Consider the following 21,266-nt stretch of genomic DNA (forward strand, 5'->3'; position numbering starts at 1 on the left):
AAAAAACAGACCTTTTTGTTTTCTCCTATTTGTCTCTTGAGCCAAATTGTTGACGGGGAGATACTGGATGGTGTTCAGAATATAGTGAAAGCCTGGAAATTTGATTATTCTTTATAAAATTCTGCTATCCTGCGTTTGTCTAGAGCAAATGGTTACCATTAAGAGAAGGTCGCCATTATGGGAAAGTGCGTATGAAGAAAATGATTATACGGAAGAAATACAACTTTGGAAAATAAAAATTCCACTTCAACTTGAGTGTACCTATGGTTGCATCAGCGAGAGAAAAACAGTTCTTTGAAGTCTTGAATTTTCTGTGGCGAATAAAATTGGAAGTTTTCTTTTGCCAGATGGATAAAGTTTTTTGTTTGCCTTACTTTTTCCTTAAAGCTGAGTAGCAGTCTTAAGAAACCTACATAATGTAAAGTCCCCCTTCTAAATCCATTGTGAAAATGTTTTCCCTCTTGACATAACTCTTTTTGTAAGCAACGTTTACATGTCTGTGTCTCAGGTTTATTTTTGAGATTTAGGAATAGTGTATAGCTCCATTGATTAATCTCTAATAAAAACTTGAACATCTTCACATAACTCCATTTTTAAAGCAACGTTTTCTTATCCGTGTCTCAGGTTTTATTTTTGACATTCAGGAACACTGTAGGCCCATAGATTAATGTCTTGTGAAAACGTTTGCCATCTTGACATTATTCCATTTTTAAAGCAACGTTATTACATGTACTCTCCGAGAGCATATTATTGAAGAGATTTTAGAATGGTATTTACGAAGCCGATGAAAATATTCTTGGCTGTTCTGTCTGTATCTTCATTTTAGAAACGATTAGAATAATAATAACATAAACTGTAGCAGCATAAATGGTAATCAACGTAAAGACTCCCCTTCAAATTTTCCTCACAACCTGCCGGGTCTATTTTCAGAAAATGGCCGTCAGCTCGCAGACACGCTCATAAAAAGGTTCGCCGTCTGAGTTCTTTGATCTCTCGTATTTTTGGGGGGCTAAGCTCAGTTAAAAGGGAATTCGAGGACGTGTGAGATCTCTTCACGAGAGAATAAAACGAGTGAAAAAAATCTTTTTTTGATGACTCGTTTTTTCCTCTGGAGCCAAATTGAATGGTTTTTTAAATTCCTTGCATATCCTAAAAGACTAGTAAATTAATAAGCTTACCAAAGAAACCGGAGAGTTATTTAATTTTATAAAGATTAGTAATGAGACCCAAAATGCATTCCGGAAAGAAGTGTTTTTCATTATTTACAAATTAGTTGCCATGCTGTAACTGTGTTTTTATTAAATGCTAATAAAATTGAAACAATTTTCATTGACTGGAGGAAGAGAAAAATTCTTGCTTTTTCTTTGTTTTTTTCTCTTTAGACTCTGAAGAGAATTAAGAGAATTTTTCGATTCATAAGAAATTTTCACCACCTCCATTATTGTTCACATTTGAAGATGTTTGTCATTCTTAGTAAATTTCGGATATTCGAAGTTTTTAATAGGCATAAATTATGTTTGTATTAAATGATACAGAATGTACCAAAAAACTTATGTAGATTGAAAGGTTATTTTTTTCTTCGGTCAGCACAAACTACTGTTAGGTTGTGTCTGTTCACGTGTTGATAATCATATTCTTTACACAATGTATCTCCATGCCGTGCATAATTCTTAAAATTTCAGTTAGAAGTTTAAAGAAGTTTTCAGAATGCACTGAACCTTGGCTCTCTCGTTATTTATTGAAAGACAAACAATAAAAGTCCCTATGTACCCGCCAGTATTTCCATAAGAACCTGATTATTTAAAGAAAATAAATCTCAGGAGTAAAGAGGGAATATATGCTATTTTTTTAGGAATTTAATTTGAGGGTACCATAAACGTTCAGGATATTACATGAAAAGAAAAATATTTCTAATTATTATGTGCGGCGAAACTAGGTCACAAAGGAGCGTGTTATAAAGCCATAAAATTTGCAAGAGTGGAAATGGAATTCAAGGAAGAAAATAAATTACCAGTTGGAATATAAAACGAATAGATTAAACTTTCATCATTTCTGAAAGAACTTATTTTTAAAATCCTGAAAATAACCCTTCCTTTTATGAGTAAAGATTATAGCCATGTTTTCATATAAATTTCCTAAACTATTTATTCCATATTTTTCGCTGACCTCAGTTTTACCAAAAACATTACCAGATTTCATTGCCCTTTAACAAACCTGAGATCACCTTACATTTTTAAAAATAGAAAAATTCTCTCTCTCTCTCTCTCTCTCTCTCTCTCTCTCTCTCTCTCTCTCTCTCTCTCTCTCTCTCTCTCTCTCTCATTACAGTATTTTAGAATAGTGGGGATCTTGGAATCAAATCAAAGAATAACATTATTGTTAAATATGATTTATGCCTAGAAAATAAGCATCTTAGTGCAAGACTGACATACATATTTTCATAAGTCCTCGAAAGTATTCCGCATTATTTGAGCTGCAGTCGTTTATAGACCAAGTCAGTATTCTTTGAAGTCCCAAATATTGTGGTGAGACGGGCTGTAGAGTAGGCTTAAGCCCATCATATTTGGAAGCAATTTGGGTGTATATTGTAATATATCACGACCACAGAAATATCAGGCAGTTTTAAATCTCTCGAGTCTGTAGTCAGGGCCGAAACCATTAGGTCTTTTCAAAAACGCTGTTGACACCAAACTAATGATGAGACTCTACATTCCATTATTTAAGGGTGCTACATTAACATAAAGTTTTCTAGCAACTTGCAAAATAACTAAACCCATCTGGTACGTCGTAGTCCTCGCCATCCTATGTAATCGACACCTTCAGGTATGCCCCGGCTTTTGTAGCGATAGGGAATCAAGATCTCCCTTCTGTCATTTCACACGAGAGCTGAGAAACGCCTATCTTAGTCCCTTTGAAGTTTGAGGCCTGAAGAAACAGTGTTGTATCTGGACCCTCTCTTTGGTTACTTATCCCTCCATGGTCCAAATCCTGTTGATTTGTCAAACATTAGTTGGGTTTTAATGTCTCACCACTGAAGAGGGAATTCAAGTTTCAAAGGTTGATACTGATCTGTTAACATTTCACACAGGTTGTTTAAGGAGATTTTTCAGTAACCCTCAATAGATCATTTTCTGCGTAACGGACATCTCCAGTTAAGTCTGTAAGATATCAGTGTTATATGGAATAAAAAAATTATGAGTACTTGTCGTTTGACCGTTCTGTAAATATCACACACACTCACACACACACACACACACACACACACACACACACACACACACACACATTATATATATATATATATATATATATATATATATATATATATATATATATATATATATATATATATATATATATATATACACACATGTATATATATTATGTCAGTTACACATAAGTTCCTTAAACTTTCAGTTAAGCCACAAATAATCCATTCAAATCAAATTTATTTTATTTTGGGGATAACGTACACCCAAACGGGATTACATATTATTATATGTGCATCTAGCCCTTTCAGGATGTGAACCCAAGATCAAAGCCGATTCACTTATCACATGATTCCCTTTGGGTGTAAGTTATTCCAGGGTGAAGGCAGTTCAACATTGATGGGTTATTCGTGGCGTAATACTTGAAAGTATGAGTAGCCATGTGCAAAATTCCCATATCAATCATATATAGAAAGTTGTTACCAACTTAGCAGTCAGGTATCATATTGGAAATGGGGTGATTTTTATTAAAATTACAAAACCTGAATTTGGCAAGAATATCTTTCACGAAACTGAAATCAATTCTGACGTCTCTTTATGGCTGAATAAAAAAATAGCATCAACTTGAATCAGTCACAAATGCATAGGTTCAATATATATGATAAGCGCATAGATACAGTTATCATAAATAATTCATTTTAATTTTAATTTATTCCCTTTATGAAGTGAATTCATCGTTAATGGGTTATTTGTGGCATAATAGTTGAAAATCTATTAATGTCATCCGTAAAATTAACAGCATAAATACATAGACTTGCGTTAGGACATAACGCTGATCTATCGAGGCAGAATTGGGTTGATTTCCATTCTAAGTACAGCACCTGAATTGGATGGGCATGTTTAATCACTTCAGATATCCCTTCATGTCCGAAGGAATAATGTCCCTGTCAACTATTTATGATTTCAATGTAGAAGCGCTTATCTTATATACTGTAAGTTCTTTTTGAGTATCAGTTATTGTGAAGATATACTAGTTTCGATATTAATGGTTTTTGGGGATTGATATCTGAGAAAAACTCTGTGGTGTAATTCCATTTATTTATTATGTTACGATTCTGGTTCCTTGTTCTTACTTTTGAGGAACACCTAATGAAAGTTTCAGCAAATGCCGCACGAAAGTTAGGTATTGTTCTTAAGGCCTCATATATTTATAACTGATAAAATCAGTGCAACCTGTTTTAGGTCGTTTGTACTTCCTTTACTGGAATACTGTTCTCCGGTATGGATGTCTGCCTCTGCCAGGGATTTATCTCTTTCAGACAGAGTGGTTCGTGGTGGTATGTTTCTGTTTCCTAATAGTAGCAGATATGACTTGGACCATCGGCGGATGGTGAGACCTTTCACATTCACTATTGATCCCTGATCCCCTTTATCTGCCGAGAGAAACCAGATTCGCTGAACAGCAGCACCAATATGGAATAAATGTGCCTCGCTGCCGAACTTCTCAGTTCCATAGGTCCTTTGTCTCTCACACCGTTGGCTGTAGGTCTATTTAAAGGACGATGATTATAGCCCAATGTCAGTAACATCTATCTTCTTTTCCCTTCCGTCAAAAAAAAAGGCTGATATCTAAAAAAAGATACTTGCCCACAAAGGCATCACGTCAATAACATCTGTTTTCATTGAACATCTCAAAAAAGAGCGACATGCGAAAGTTTAGCTCGTCTGTAATGGCAGCACACCAGTGACATAAATCTCCTCTTAACTTCACTCACAAAGGGGACCAGGTCGAGTTTAGTACGGTTCCGGTGAAACATCAGCCTCAACCCCACTCCCACCGTTTTTCCATTCAGTCTCTTAACTTTAAATTGCCACTCCGATTTTTGGCTCCATCCAGAAGTTCAGGTCTCCGTCATTTCGTAGTAAATCTCGAGCTCCAGAAAAATCCTCCCGAAATTTTTCTTCTGACTTTCTAACTATTAATGAAATGTCTGAGTTTTTGAATGATAAACAGCGGTCATGTCGAAAGACGTTCGCTCGTCCAGCGAGATCAGGAGACGGATTCTCTCGACGCATAAAAGGGAAACGTTGATTTCTCATTAGAACCGAGATTTTTTTACGCTTCATCTCATGTTCGCCTTTTGAGCGGATTCTTAATCATATTACGCAGTGGAAAAAATTTTACAACAGGGAATAGTCATTAAATTCTGATCATTGACAGGGATTCGTACTCGACTAGCTCTAGGTATTTTTTTTTTATTTTTTATTTTTTTTTTAGTTTTTTTTTTTGCTTTAATGTGGCAGTGAAGCCCTCGGTTTAGATTTCGCAACATGGAGAGAGAGAGAGAGAGAGAGAGAGAGAGAGAGAGAGAGAGAGAGAGAGAGAGAGAGAGAGAGATATTCGTAGTCATATAATGCAATTTCTTATTTGTTTTATTTCGTGTTGTCACAGGAATGAATGGATATTTATTCAGCCAAAGCCAATTTTGTTGAGTCACGGGATTCCGAATATATAAAACAAGTATATCCAGAAAATGTTTAGAATGAGATAATTAAAAGTTCAACAAAAACAATAAAAAAAAAATTTAGAAATACATTCACATTGAAAGCTTGAGCTGAGAATATTGGAAGAATTTGGGGCATTTTGTCATTGTGACCCCACCCCCAACCTTTTTTTTTTTATTGCCGCCTGGAATTTCACAAAACATTAAAAAAGAAAAGGATTCTGTATCTCCCGCCTCTCATAATGGAAGTGTCCCATCTTAGCCTGGTTAAATATTACGAACTAAAAGTACGAAACAATTTCCTCTCTGACAGCTAAACCAAATAAATCCTTTTTTATGCCATTTACTTAGTTGCTCGAATCTTTAATGGCTTTCGGAAGTTTCTGAAAGTGATTCTTCCTTCCCTCTTGGTTTCTTTCACTCCTTTATATGTATTTGTTTATTTTTTTGCTTATTTATTTATTTATTTATTTACTTATTTATTCACTAAGTTTACGCATTTGCCGATATTTAGAGACGGTCCATTAAAAGTTCCTGGACAAGGCTTCCATAAGAATTAAGCAGCTGATTGAAAAAAAGTAATTTACATACTAATTTACGTAACATTTACATAGCATTATTAGGTAAGACGCTCGAAAGACATCTCGACAGCCGCCGGCCGCAAACTAAAATATATTATTGACCTGCATCAAGATCTAGAGAAGTTGTGATATACTGTTTTAAGTAGAACAGGCTAGCATCTTGTGAATAAATATTCGCGATTTTTCGTTATAAGATTCATAACTACAGAAATCATGACCACTTTAAATGTAGTCATATTCCGAAAATTCGTGTGTTAATGCTTGCTTCTAAATCCCTGAAGCTTTGCATAATCGTATGTCTCCTTGCGGGCATTTGTTATGGATGTTGGTATTAAAAAAAGTGGGGGGGGATTCATTCCATAACAACGGGAATAAATAATAAATAGATACACGATTCAGCAATTTGTGAATATACCAACTACTTGATTTGATATTCAGTTATTCGGTGATAACTACAGAGGTTGTCAAATAGAGTCAGATTTCATTTCAAATGATGCGTATTTATTTTAATCCTTATTTTATCCTTTTCTTATCCTATCCTGAGTATTTCTCATTTTAGTAGTCTCATAGTCCATAAAATTTCTCATTTAAAAAAAACTTTGCGTAAAATAGTTATGTACATGGTCAGAGTCCTACTTACGAAACGTTCATCTTCCCAGATAACGTTTTTCACTTTTTGGGGGAATTAGAAGGTACTTTAAGCAACGCAGAAATCCCTTACACAAAGTATTTTTAAGGAGCTGACGGGTTCGAAAGAATAAAAGATAAGAAATACCATTTAATGATTTATTTCATGTATTTTAACTATTGACTGGAAAGATTTCAAATAGGAACATCTTCAAGATGTAGAGAATAGGTAAGAACGAGAAAATATAAAAAAAAATTCAGTCTATATCTTTTGTATTTTATGTGTGATTCATTTTTCTTCCAATGTCAAGATTGTTCCACGTCATGGATGCTGGGCAAATGACATTGGGGGAATATGCATTATAATGATTTTCACACTTCAGTCGCTAAATCATTATTTTGTCACTGTTTGATATAGTGAGTAATAATACGATACATTAAGGCATGAAGACTGGTCATCTTGTATTAATGTATTGGAAACCATTACGCTTTAGTGCGAGTATGCATATTCTATGCTGCAACGTCTGCTGTGTTTATATAATGTTCCTTGTATTAGGCAGGAATTATCTTTAACATCTAATGTTATTATTCATGATGAGTATTGGGCAACATTTCCAAGAACTTAAAGGTCACGCAACAACAGCAATTTTTTTTTAAATAATTTAAGTGGGTACAGCAAAGAGATTCTCTATCTGTTAGCTTACTCTTTGTTTATATGTAGATTTACTTTTTGGTTTTTGTAGCCTGATTCGACAGAAAAACGAAGCACATCAAGATATGTCTAACTAAAGGGGTTGGTCTTTGAGCAAAAATGCAAATTGTGGGGATCAGCATAGAATATTTGGTTTTATAGTTCATTTATGTGGTATTATTTCTATTGAATTTGACTTACACCTTTCATATTGCCGGGCCTTTTTCACGAAATCTCAGGAATTTGTGAAATGATCAACTCGCTTAGGAACACTTGATCCCCGATCCACGGAACAGAGATTCATCTATGCTGTTTTGACTTAACGCGGACGAAAAACAGCGTCAGATGAATCTCTGTTTCGCCGTGTTTAGTACTAGCCCTCGTTGATCAAGTTCCTAAGGGAGTGTTCATTTCAAAATTGATATATTTATATATATAAATATATATATATTATATATATATATATATATATATATATATATATATATATATATATATATATATATATACATATATATATATATAGATAGATAGATGTATGTTTATACATATATATGCGTGTGTGTAATGTGTGTGTGAGCGCCCGCGCGCGAGTGGGGGCATGCGTATAAAATTTGCATGCATGCATGACTGTTCATACTGAATTTTTTTCAAGTTTGAAATAAATGAAAAATTTTTCCCTGCCTAAGCGTTCAGAACGGAATATAAAATATTTACAGATAAAAAAAAGACTGGGAGGAAAAAGGAAATAAAAAATATCAAATATTAACTTGTTCCTCAGAAAAAAAGTTGTGAGTTAGCGCAAAGAGGCTCGCTAAAAAGTAACTTCCACATTTGTATGCAGTTGCCAAAAACAATATTTAATTCGTGTGTGGCGTTTCAGCTTTCGCTGATTCACAGATGAGAAAATCATCTGTAATGCGTTAAATTAAAAGTAAATACAGCTGTTTTCTCTATTAATTCTGTTATCAGGACCCTAATGGACTGGAAAGCGCTATTACGAGACGTCCATTAACGACATTTCGAAGGGATATAGTTTTGCCATAATATCATTTATTTTTTCGTGGTTGTTGTTAATATTGTATTGCTTTGATGAGTAATATATAAATATTTACAACGAGTACAAGAATTGCCGTATGTTTTGATTGTCTGTTGACCACATACCTCAAAAACATTGCACTAGAGAAACTAAAAAAAAGAATAGTCTGAAAAGTCTGCGCGTAGTTTCATATTACAAAACATATTGTATGATTCTGTGTTTTTCTCGGGTACGTAGTCACTTCCGTAGTACAGTGTATCTTTATAACGTATATAATCTGTGAGTATGATGGAATGTGTCCAGGCTTTTGTTTATCTATTTCATTCCCAATGTTATTTTATCAATACGTACAAAGGAACAAAGGCAGTTTGGATCGTCGCTGCGAAAGTTTTTGTTGTTATATATGTACATAACCACACACACAGACATTTATGTATATGTATATATATATATATATATACATACACATATATATTTACTATATATATATATATATATATATATATATATATATATATATATATATATATATATATATATATATATATATATATATATATATATATATATATATATATATATATATATATATATATATATATATATATATATATATATATATATATATATATATATATATATATATATATATATATATATATATATATCAATAAACACATTTTCCAGTCAGTCAGTCTCACATAGATCGGACAAAATTTTTCTCTTGAATATATATTTAAACACATTGAGTTGCCATAACCTAACCAGTTATGAACGTCAGTCCCAATTGTCTTTGCAGGTATACATGGAGCCTCTGAAGAAGATCCAGGTGGACGGCTATGCCATGTTCGCCGAGCCTGAATTGCTCTTTGGGAACCTCGATGAATTATGTTGTGTAAGTATTTTTTTTTCTTTCAAACTGCCATCTACACTATCATCATCTTTATCAGAATAGTGATAATTTTCTTTAGTAGATAATGATTATTTTCTATCTACAGGATATAACATTATAGTACTGATGATAACAGTAGACAAATTGATGTGCGTTATTTGTACTTATCAATACTGTATACTGTAGTTATAGTTATTGAACAGCTGGACGACAGCTTTTAAAGTTGCAGCAGAAGCAAACGATTATCAAGCTATAGAATTGTCTTTCCACTGTTATTTTCCTCTTCATTTCCAATCTTGTCCATTATTTTTCTTTTTTCTCATTATATATATATATATATATATATATATATATATATATATATATATATATATATATATATATATATATATATATATATATATATATATATATATATATATATATATATATATACTGTAATATATAGAAACGTTTCCATCACCTTTGGGATGGTCTTTGAGTATAACGGAGGGGCTACAAATTCATCCTTTTTACTCTGAATTAAGAAATAGCCCCCAAACAGAAAAAACGAACATTAGCTGCCTGATAGACCTCAGTTCTGCATTACATCTCTCATGAATGCTCGGCATGAAGAACATTCTATATTCACATCTTTGTCAAATCCATCAGCCGAACTCCTTCTGTATTGTCTCTCCTCACTGGCTACTACTAATTATGAGCATCTGTAAGCAGTTGTAATTTCACATAAATTCTGGTATGGCATAGTCTTCAATGCCTGTACCTTATGAAAGGAGGGTGTTAATATGAATAATCATGAAAGGAGTTGCTCCCTGTGCCCTGAGTTACTGATTGCATCAATAAGTCTTCGCTTGCTGTAATACGATGCCAATTCCTCTAATATGGAACAGTACAAGGCACTCTGAAAAAGAGCAAGTGACTTACAAGGAAAATACATTTTCATGTTCATCATAGAAAGATTAATAACTGAATCCATGTTTACCCCACCACAACACTACAAATGCTTTTACGATACGATAGAATGCAGGATGTCATCTCACATTTTGCACAGACGCACAACCTAATTCCTAAACTGATACACATTTTACAGAAGACTGAAATCACCTTTGATGAGCCAAGGTTTAATGTTGCTAAAGGTAAATGCAAGCTGTAGGAGATGGTGAGATGGTTATACCATGGTCAGGGTGTTACGAACTGCAAAAATGTATGGATTCTATACACATTTGTATATATATATATATATATATATATATATATATATATATATATATATATATATATATATATATATATATATATATATATATGCTCAAAAATAACACTTGCACTTCAGGTATGTTGAAGCAGCTAATCTACGCATTTAGGAGTGCCTCTGTTATTGGTATTGCTTCTGGCTGCCATGTGGATCTCTCTGTTGCCATAAGAATTTGATTGGAATTTATTGGGATAGTGGTAAGTGTTCCACTATGTTGACATGAAAATGTTTGAAGCGTCACTGGGGTTGTGGTTGACTCAGTCTTGTGAAGAAGAATTCTATCAGGGTTGTGGCAGCCACTGTAATTTTCTTGGATTGCCACCTTGCTCTCATTTTTCCCCAAATGCACATGGGGTGCAGTCTGCACTGCCTTCCCAAATTTATAATGGTGTAGGCAGAACACTGATGGATGTGGGTGCCCCTATTGTCACAATTTGAATGTATGCTTCTGCATGGTGTTGGTTTGAGTGTTGTCATCCTGGTCGTTGCCTTATCTGACTTTGCAGATGGCGTGGGCTGTGTGTTGTGAAGGCCCTCAAGCAGTCTAGCCACCTTCTTCAGTAGTTCCACCATGGGTGTTCCTTTGGTGTTGGGAAGGATAGCTCGGGTGTTTGTTAGCAAGTGTTGCAACCATATTCCCATTGCCAGGTTGACCTTCCATTTTCCATCTGCTTTGAGTTCTGGCAGTGTTGAAGGGTTGAGTTTGTTCTAGGATGCCCCACACTGTCATGTCTTCCAGTGGTATGTTCAGTAAGTTGAGGGTCAGTCATGCATCGGAGGTTGGTGGCCGTGAGAACTGCTGTCAGGAACTATGTACCTCTTGCCTTGTGGACATAGCCACTGCATGATACAGGGGAGGATGAAATATGGGATAAATCCTAGGACATTATCTGACTTCTTGGTAGAATTTTTGACATTTCAGAGGCAGAGCTATATTTCTTCTTCCTAGAATCAGAGAGATGGTTCAGTTAAGAAGAAGCAAGATAGGCAGGTGTTTACAGCATTTACATTTGCTACTTTTTCCATGGATATCCCGTAATATTTTCCTTAAATAACAGTAGGCATAGCTGTAGCTAGTCCGATAGTTGCCAGGGTGTTATGCAATGGTTGGTGCAAAAAACATGCATAGTCTACTGGGATATCAGAGGACGACCTTTTATTCTCTCTTAAGAGTAAGCCAGAGCTGAAATGCCATAGTTAGGCCATTAATGGCTCTTTGGCTGATAGCATATGGCTATATCTTATCTGTTAGGCACCAGGGGTTAATGAGAGAACCTTCCTTGATGCTTATTTACCAGGTCATTCCACAAGATTACCAGTAAGGCAAAAATATGCACGTGTCCTGGAGTCAGCTGATTTATTCTGGGGATCAAGCCTGCTTTTGATATGCCATGTAGATGGAAATGTTGTTATAAGTAGGTTGGTCAGGTGTACAACTGAGGCCCAATGTCAGATAATACCAGTGATGTTTAAGTGCATGATCTGAATCTGTTCCATGATTGGCTGCTGACCCTGGCAGTTAAACAAGGGTTTGGCAGCAAAGCTTGGCACTTGCAGGATAATCTGAATCTCTCAAATTTATAAAATAATGCGTTCAATATTTGGTCAGTGTTTAGAGAATATTATTGCTGCTTGAGTCATAGTCCCACCAATTTTCCAATTTATCTATAATATTTCTATCTGTTTTTGCAAGGAATTTCAGAAATTCAGCTAAAAACATCATTTGAGGAATTTCTAACTTCCAAACCTTTCTTTAATCAGAAGTATAGAAAACCACATTTAGGTTAAAAAGTTTCAAAATCTTAGGAATCTATAAAAAAATATTCCCTCATACTTCAACTTTAGAATATATGCATTATTAAATTTGGGTTTGTTATCAGATAAATAAAATGTTTTGGGACTCTTTCCTATGCTACATCTACAAATGTTCTGAGGTATTTAAGTTCCAAAACAATATCATAAATGGTTTTTATCTCAGCATCAATAAACTGCAGACTGCAAATGTGAAAACCTTTTTCCTGGTATGTTTGTAAGGGCTCTGCACATTTTTATTAAATACTAAATTAAAATTTAGCTTTATACATTTTGTGTCGCTGTATGTTTACCCTTTCCATAGGAACAAGATTATCTTTTTCCTAACTGCCCTTTAACAATTGACCATTTGGTGATTCTAGCTTCTTGTTCCATTTTGTTTACATATGTCAACATTAATCTAAACTTTGACTCATTTATACCCTATAGCTGCGTAATTAAATGATATATATATATATATACATATATTTATATATATATATGTTACATACTAGTTGAAATCAGTTGTGGTTGTAGCTTTCACAATGTAAAATAATATTATTGTTTAGTCTTGAGTAACACTTTTTGTGGTATTGGGGAGGGTTTTACTGAAATAATTCATTTTATCATAAAATTTCATGAGTGGTATTGCTACTGATAATACTCCTGTATGGCTCTTGTTGCTCAGAGTAGAAATATGACCCTGCTGTATGCCAGCTAGTTTATTTTGTCAATTAACTTAACAATATGCAAAGACTGCTGACATCTTCACCTAAACTCAGAGTTTTTTGCCTCCTTCTGAGAAGTTTTCTGTGTAGTAACTGCTTCTCTGTGGGATATTTTACTATGCAGGAAGATATAGATGAGAATTACAACAAGAGGCCGGATGAGCCATGTGTGGATGGAGGCCAGGCTCAGCTATTTGCCTCAGTTAGTGAACTGAATTTTTAATGGGTTTTGGGCCGAAGGGATTACCTTGGTATTTGTATGAATGCTCTTGCCTTACTTGATGCTGCTGTGATCACTGTTCCCTGGTGTTCATTGACTGTTTGAGTGATAACTGGAACTTGCTGCTGGGTGGCAGGCTCAGGATGGCAGGGCTGACGAGAATGCTGCTCCTGAAGGATGTGCTCCTCATGATGGAACCTGCTCATGTGGTTATACAGAAAATAAAAGAAGTCTGCACTTTGCTGCAAGTTGACGGAAGGGCACTGCTCCTATAACTGGAATTCTACTGAATTTGGTCTCTTTGTGACCTACTGGGTCTGTCTAATTAGCTTCTGCAAGAGCGGCTTCATTTTAAGCACTTGGTTGAATTGATAAAATGTTTACCACTGATTTCAGAGGAACTATAAACAGTGTTGCAGGCAAATCTGTTAGTCAGGAGCTGGCAGATCCAATATTTTGTGTCTCACACTAACAAAAGTTCAAATATGAAGCAGCAGTGGATCTCTCGTATGAAACATGGCATATTGAGGCAGTGACTCACATTGAGACATGACTCACATTGAGTCAGAGACTCACCATAGCGGTTTTCTTAAATACCTTGATCCCGAAGTTTTGCTCTTGCTTATGCGTGTCCATGTTTAAGTAAGGAAGACAACCCTCCTCACTACATTCACGTAAGGATGCTAGGCAGGATTTACTCTCAAAGATTGTGATCTTGTAGGGGACATCCTGTTCAGTAGCGGTGGTGTGAATTTATCGTCAATATATCTAGCATATGTTCCATGAGGGCAAGTGATGCGGAGGAGGTTCAACTCCTTGGGAACTTGGTAAGTCACCTGCTTACCAAGCTGCCAAAAAGTTGATCCTCCTCATTCCTTATGCGGCCAAAATTGTTGACTTATATCTTCATTCCCTATGCTACAAAATCTGGTGAATTATTCCAAACAGCTCCTCCATGCAGCGATATTGGGTCCTTAAAAGTAGAGCTTTATTAATAAAATGCCCTTGTCAAGGAAACTATCAAAAGTGACTTTCCTGACTAGGCATCTCTGGAGACCCGCTGCGAGCCATGTTGGAAACTTGCACGAAGAAGGCCCCGTTGCTTTAACATAGTAGGGATCACTGCATACATGATGCCGTTAGAATAATTTTCTTTGTGAATATTGACGATAATGAATTAGTTTTTGTAAATTTTTTATTTCCAAAAATCCATGCAATTCCTTTTCCCTTTCTCTTGATTCCTCTTATTTACTTATGCTTTTTGCGAGACCTTTGCAATATCTGGCAACAAAATATGTATTTTCATTATAATAATTTATTTAAGCATATTTTCAAGCAGAATGTATGCCTTAAATCGTTTCATGGTTCCTGTGTTTTGCCATTTGAGTTTTCCATTTGGTTTCCTTTGGAATGTAGCGGTCCGCAAAAACTAATTCTTGCTCAAGCCTGAAGCGATTGTTTCCCGAAACCTTAAATGTATTCAGCAACGGATGAAGAATGGGCTCGAATCCTGCTACTTAACAGTAAATACAGAAAGATTACGGTATTTTCCTATCAGTAATTGAAGTGATGCTTTCTGAAGATATGTTTTTAAGTCATAGTATGGTATACCTTAGTATATGGCAGAAAATATGTTGTATATTTTCCTCTATGACATCAGGTGGGTAGTCAGTTTTGGCATATGATAGCAGCAGTCCCATACTTTCAATTTTTAAGGTGAGAAGTTGCATTTCATATCCTTTAGGTAGAAATGGCCAGCGAAAGTTAAATCATGTCCTGCTCCTTGATGGGGATTTGAATAAGATCCATATTGTATAGTTCAGACCTTGGAAAACGAGCAACGCTTGTTCGATTTTAAACACACCGAAGCTTTGTGTTTGTCTTTTAATCTGCAGGTAGCTGTTGAACTTCGCAATAGTTATTCAAGAAATATTTAGGAGGGAGAAATAGTGAATAAAAATTATATATATATATATATATATATATATATATATATATATATATATATATATATGTATATATATATATATGTATATATATATATATATATATATATATATATATATATATATATATATATATATATATATATATATATATATATATATATATACATATGTATAAAGTATAGAGCATTCTACATAAATTATATAATGTAACGTCCAAGAGTTTCTTTGCTGTGAAAGAGCAATTGTTGTTGGATGATACTGAGTCCTTGCAACTGGATGTGTTACTCCATAAAACATGCATTTAATTTTCGAACGGAGATATGAGATTTGATTGCATCTCGACTAAACTGAAAGGAAATATGGCAGAAACGTCTTTTTCTTCGTAATGTTTGTCATCTTTTTCATTTAGCTTGAACCTTACCCTCGCCACTCACACATTGATTTGCGTATCTTGATCGATATATTTTTTCTGAATTTTGCTGTTACCATGGCTGTAATTGTAATACATCACAATTTTATATTGATATCATTAAAATCTGCCGAGCCTATCACTATACACTGGCCTTTTGTAAGTGGTTCTCCAGTGAAAAAAATGAAGAGTGGAATGCAGTATAATCTAAATAGAAATATAGGTATTAGTTATTGACTATATCTTAAATCTGCTATTGCCGTTAAGCCACATGAAGGAGATTTATAAATGAAAAGCATAATAGGATTTTAATTTATGCAAAAGAGAAAATTAACCTGAATATTTATACGCCCCTCTGGAAAATAGAATTTATAGGTAATGCCATTTTTCTTCTAAAATTCTTGCGTGTGGCAAATTTCATTACTGCACTACTTCTTGACCTTTCTGCTATGAGTAATATTTCCTCTGGTGTATACTCCACGGACCATGCAGGTGCCATCATGTAAAGATATTTTTAGCCAGAATGAATTGAATGTCACTTCACTTGTCACAAGCGCCCTTTCCGCAGAGTCATAAATTTTCTGAATTATTTCGTTCCTTCTGGGCGAACGCAACAGTTGTTAGCTAAAGAAGGCCAGACTTCTTGTAAAACTGGTCTGTATTAAAGAAGTATGAACTTGATGCCGTGTTATGAACCACAGAATTTAAATTTATTTAAAGTATTAAAAAGGGAATGGGATCATTTTCAGAAACGTATGAATTAACAGAAAAGCAACAGAATGTTTTAGGGAGCATTCACGCTGCATGTCGGCAACGTATCACAGACAGGTTGAATGCAAGTCGACGGCTGATTGATTGTTCTAGACAATGCTTCATACAGTTAAACAGCATTTGCCAGTGATTTTCGTTCTCCTCTTAAGGTTGTTTGCTTGTTAGCTTGTTTGTAGTATACTGTACATGCGATAAGTTGCCGACATGTGCTCATGACATATTTTACTGTAGTGTGGACATTACCTTAGTATGACTTTATTTATAAGCTTGGCTGACAGATTGCAAGGTTGGATGTTAATCATTTGTAAATAAAAGTGCAAAAGTCGAGACAACATCTATTTTGATAAAGCAAACCTTGAAAAGAAATAAATGATTTAAGATTTTGCAGAAACGAGTGAAAAACATTAAATTAAATTTAAAATCTTTTGTCATCCCTTCTTCTGCTTTCAGTCTCTTTTGCTTTTATTTTATTTCAATAGATTTTTCTTTTCTTTTTTTTATTGTGCCTGTGACGTTCAAGATTTTGTCTTTCTTTATAGCACTTATGTCAAACCTAAGAATCAGCCCCTTCCAGCATTGCAGCTCTATTAAATAAATGTTCAGTATGTGTTGAGCTCCCTCTTTTCCACACTAGTTCCACCTTTCGCCTGTATGTTTCACACACTTTTGCGCTCCCTGGATATAGATACTCATTATCTGTGCCTCTTTCACCGTATCAATCCCGTGTTCTGTACACTTCTAAATTATACACCTTTTTTTTTCACCAACCGATTGTCCTCCATTTTTTCCACATGACTGAACCATCTTAAAGTACTGATAAATATTTTCACCACATTTCTCACTTTTTCGGATCTTCATGCTTTACAGTTCACTTATATAAATGAGAACTGGCTCAACATTCCTTAGTTATAAATCCCTAGGTATCTCTTTCTTCAAGTACTCTTCATCTCTTCTCTTACTCTACTATCAAAAGTCAAGGTCAGTCAACAGCACAGAATGACGTGTCTTGCAGAAGGACAAGCATACTGGTATGTATGACTGTGATAGCTTGATCAGCTTGTGTTTCCCTGGTCCTTATATTCTTAGGTAAAAGATGGCAGTCATTTCTAGTTGGGCCAAGTGAGTGAGCGAGTGGAATCGAACCCCAGTCACTGTGAATACCAGCTGAGCAAACCATGCTGGCTCTTACTATCGTCCATTATTTTAAATCCAAAGTCCAGTATGATAAAACCATTTATATTCATTCATCATCCACATTAAGATTCTTTGCCACCATCTTCCTCTTGCTCATAATTGCTCTCAACTTTCTCCTTATGTAACCACTTTTTAAACATATGTATATTACTCCTTATGTAACCACTTTTTAAACGTATGTATATTTACTCCTTATGTAACCACTTTTTAAACATATGTATATTACTAGTTTTTGCGTTTCATTTCATGATCCTCCTCCTAAATTTCATAATCAATCAATCAATTCAGTACTGTATCATATGCAAACAATAGACATTCCACACTCCATATACAATTTACAACTCAGTTCCTCATCCCTCAACTTTGCCCCTTTATCGAACGTGTTAGATTTGTCATCTCACTTCACTTCATCCACAGATATATCTAACAGAAAGTAAGAAATAACACCACTCTATCTCAGAACACAGACCAACAGTTCCTCGTTGGACGATTCGGTAGAGTTCTCGGCTAGCACTCTGCTAGACCCGAGTTCGAGTCTCCGGCCGGCGAATGAAGAATTAATGGAATTATTTCTGGTAATAGAAATTCATTTCTCGGTATAATGTGGTTCGGATTCCACAATAAGCTGTAGGTCCCATTGCAAGGTAACCAGTTGGTTCTTAGACACGTAAAATAAGTCTAATCCTTCGGGCCAGCCCTAGGAGAGCTGTTGATCAGCTCAGTGGTCTGGTTAAACTAAGGTATACTTAACACCAGACCAGCCACTCATCCATCTGCGTATGCTAACATATGGTTCGCTTTCATTGTAAAAAAAAAAAAATCACCTTGAAAGTTATTCTCTATACCATACCTACTTACACCTTCTACATTAACCTCTGATTCTATTATAAGCTTGTTCTAGTTTCATTACGGGCCATAAAGCTTTTTTCTTTTTTTTCAAACTTTTTAGACTGCTTAGGTCACACTTTCCCCTACTGAAATTCTGTCCTCCGACAACTTGAAAGTTATAGACTTTTTATAACCTGATTTTAGTCTAGTCTGGAAATAAATGCTTGCTTCTGTCCTTCACGATCTTTTGCATTCTTCAAGCATCTAGATACCTGGCCAGTAACGCCTTGCTAACAACCGTCTGTTACGACTAAGGATCTGCTAACGTCTATTCCCGTCCTGCCGATGTCCTTTTCCGATCTTTTATTGACCTTTTAACACTTTCTTAATACCTTTCTGACCACACTGATATTGCAGACCTGTATATTTCAAGCTTCTGTCATACTGAGAATCATCCCAATAAAAATAGAATCAGATCTTTTCTGAAATAATTACAAATAAATGGTATCATCCAAACAAAACGTGATAAGAATAGAAGATGTAAAAGATTCAAGTGATGAAATATAGTTAGATAAATGAAAGGTCGGTAAATATAGTGTTTTTAAAATTAAACAGAAAAATATTACTCGATGAATAGGAGAATTTATTCTTGTGCTTCTTGAAAGTCCTAGAAAATATACATGAAGGCTTTATTTTTCATCGTACAGTGTTTTAAAACTTTTATTTTCCTCAATTTTTTTTTTTTTTTTTTTGCATATTATTGTATAATAAAACTACAGGGGAAATTACTTATGAAAAGAAAGGATTGACACTAAAAACATGACATTCAAAAATGATAGGACTATTTTTGAACGAAATGTTTTTAAATTAATGATAATAGTTAAAAAAAAGATTACTTGAAACACTTGTAAAAATAGTTTAATTGCAAGTATATGAAATAATATCACTCATATTCAGTTACAGGAAGTTAAAATAAATAAGATTAATGAGTATATTGTCCACAAATTAAAACCCAGCTTTGAATTCTACAGTTCTACAAACAAATAACCACTCTTTGCCAATTCTCAAAAATTTTCATGTAGTGTCCAATAAAAGTGACTTGCAGTAATTATAGTCCTCTAAACATCATTCAGATCAATAGCTGAAGATAGAATGTCCCAAGTCCAAATAATGAACCACATCGCTAGCACACATAAAATGCTCTCTATTTATATCCTCTGGCCGGCATTCATTCATTAGGAACTGTATGGCATGTTATGAAGTCCCAGGGAGAACTTGAAAGGTCGACACATGACGTGGAAAATGGTTTAGGGTTGTCATTAGGTATAAGAAGTGGTTAGCACGTCATTAGATAGTCATGGTTACGTTGTATGTCAGCTACAGTTGCCATCCCAATATATTTCCCGATCATGTAAGCCTTTCATAGACTACATTTACCACCACCTAACGACCTTCAAGACCTCTCAAAATCCTCTCACAATCGCTCTTCATTCCCAATCTCTGAACACTTCAAAATGAAGGGTAACACTTTGAACAAGTTCACCAAGCTTTGAGGACCTTACCGAATCAGCCCATGACCTTCCATGTCCTCTTCAAGACGTTAAAAGTTCTTTAAAGACCATCAAGGTCAGGAGAGTCTGGTCTCTGAATTGATCCACACACCTTTTTCCTTGTATAACCCCACATTAGCTTTACTATCACTCACTGTGTCATCTATTTTACTTTTTGAATAAAAATCTTACCATATACTTTCTCCTCGTTATCAAAAAATATAACCTTGTAATTCTAAGACTCCCCTACCTGCTTTGTTTTTATGAAAAGGGACAGTTCTTCCAAGCTATACTTTCAAACCCTTTCCCTCATCCTGAAATACCTTACACACCATAACCATCCCCTCTCATACTGTGCTGCAGCATGTAGCTCTTTATCCCATGTAACTTCTTATTTCTGATGCTTTTATACTCTTTAGCTTTTAAATTTTACTCATATTATCAACAGTAATTTCCATAAGAAAAATTTGTGTCATAGAGCGCTGACATTTTTCTGGCTCCTCATTCAAGAAATCTTCCAAATGCCTATTCGCTGCAGAGAACAGCTTTCCAAGAACATTTGATTCTGCTATCCATTTACACATTAACCATTCTTGTTCCATTTTTTCTCTCATAGAATAACTTTTTATTCTCCATGTAGCTCGCACCAGTTTTCACCCTCTATTTTCAGACCTAGTGTTTTTCTCTCCCATTTTCTTCTTTACGACATTATCCAAGAGGTGATATATTAGTAAACAACCTCCTTTGTCATGCAGTTGCTCATCGGTCCACGAATTACTGTTATTATTCCATCTTCGGGCACTCCTATACCTTTGTGAATTTAGGACCCATTCTGGATGTTTAAATAATCCTTTTGGCCTTAACCCAAGTTCATTTTCTCATCCCTTCCTCCTGATTTACCCTTCTCTGTTCCATCTTATCCAATTAGCTTTTCTTAATTTATACCTTATATATATATATATATAAATATATATATATATATATATATATATATATATATATATATATATATATATATATATATATAT

General features: G+C 34.7%; 1 protein-coding gene across 2 annotated transcripts in view; it reads left to right on the plus strand.

Moving 5' to 3' along the window:
- The window catches only part of LOC136852542 (rho guanine nucleotide exchange factor 11-like), an 846,605-nt gene that overhangs the window by 737,155 nt on the left and 88,184 nt on the right, over positions 1 to 21,266 (plus strand). For both annotated transcript variants that reach the window (XM_067127279.1, XM_067127280.1), the window contains one exon: positions 9,451 to 9,546. In XM_067127279.1, the coding sequence (XP_066983380.1) occupies positions 9,451 to 9,546 (96 nt within the window). The remainder of the gene's footprint in view (positions 1 to 9,450; positions 9,547 to 21,266) is intronic.

Source organism: Macrobrachium rosenbergii, chromosome 25 (genome assembly GCF_040412425.1).
Source record: "Macrobrachium rosenbergii isolate ZJJX-2024 chromosome 25, ASM4041242v1, whole genome shotgun sequence".
In the NCBI taxonomy this organism is placed as follows: Eukaryota; Metazoa; Arthropoda; class Malacostraca; order Decapoda; family Palaemonidae; genus Macrobrachium; species Macrobrachium rosenbergii.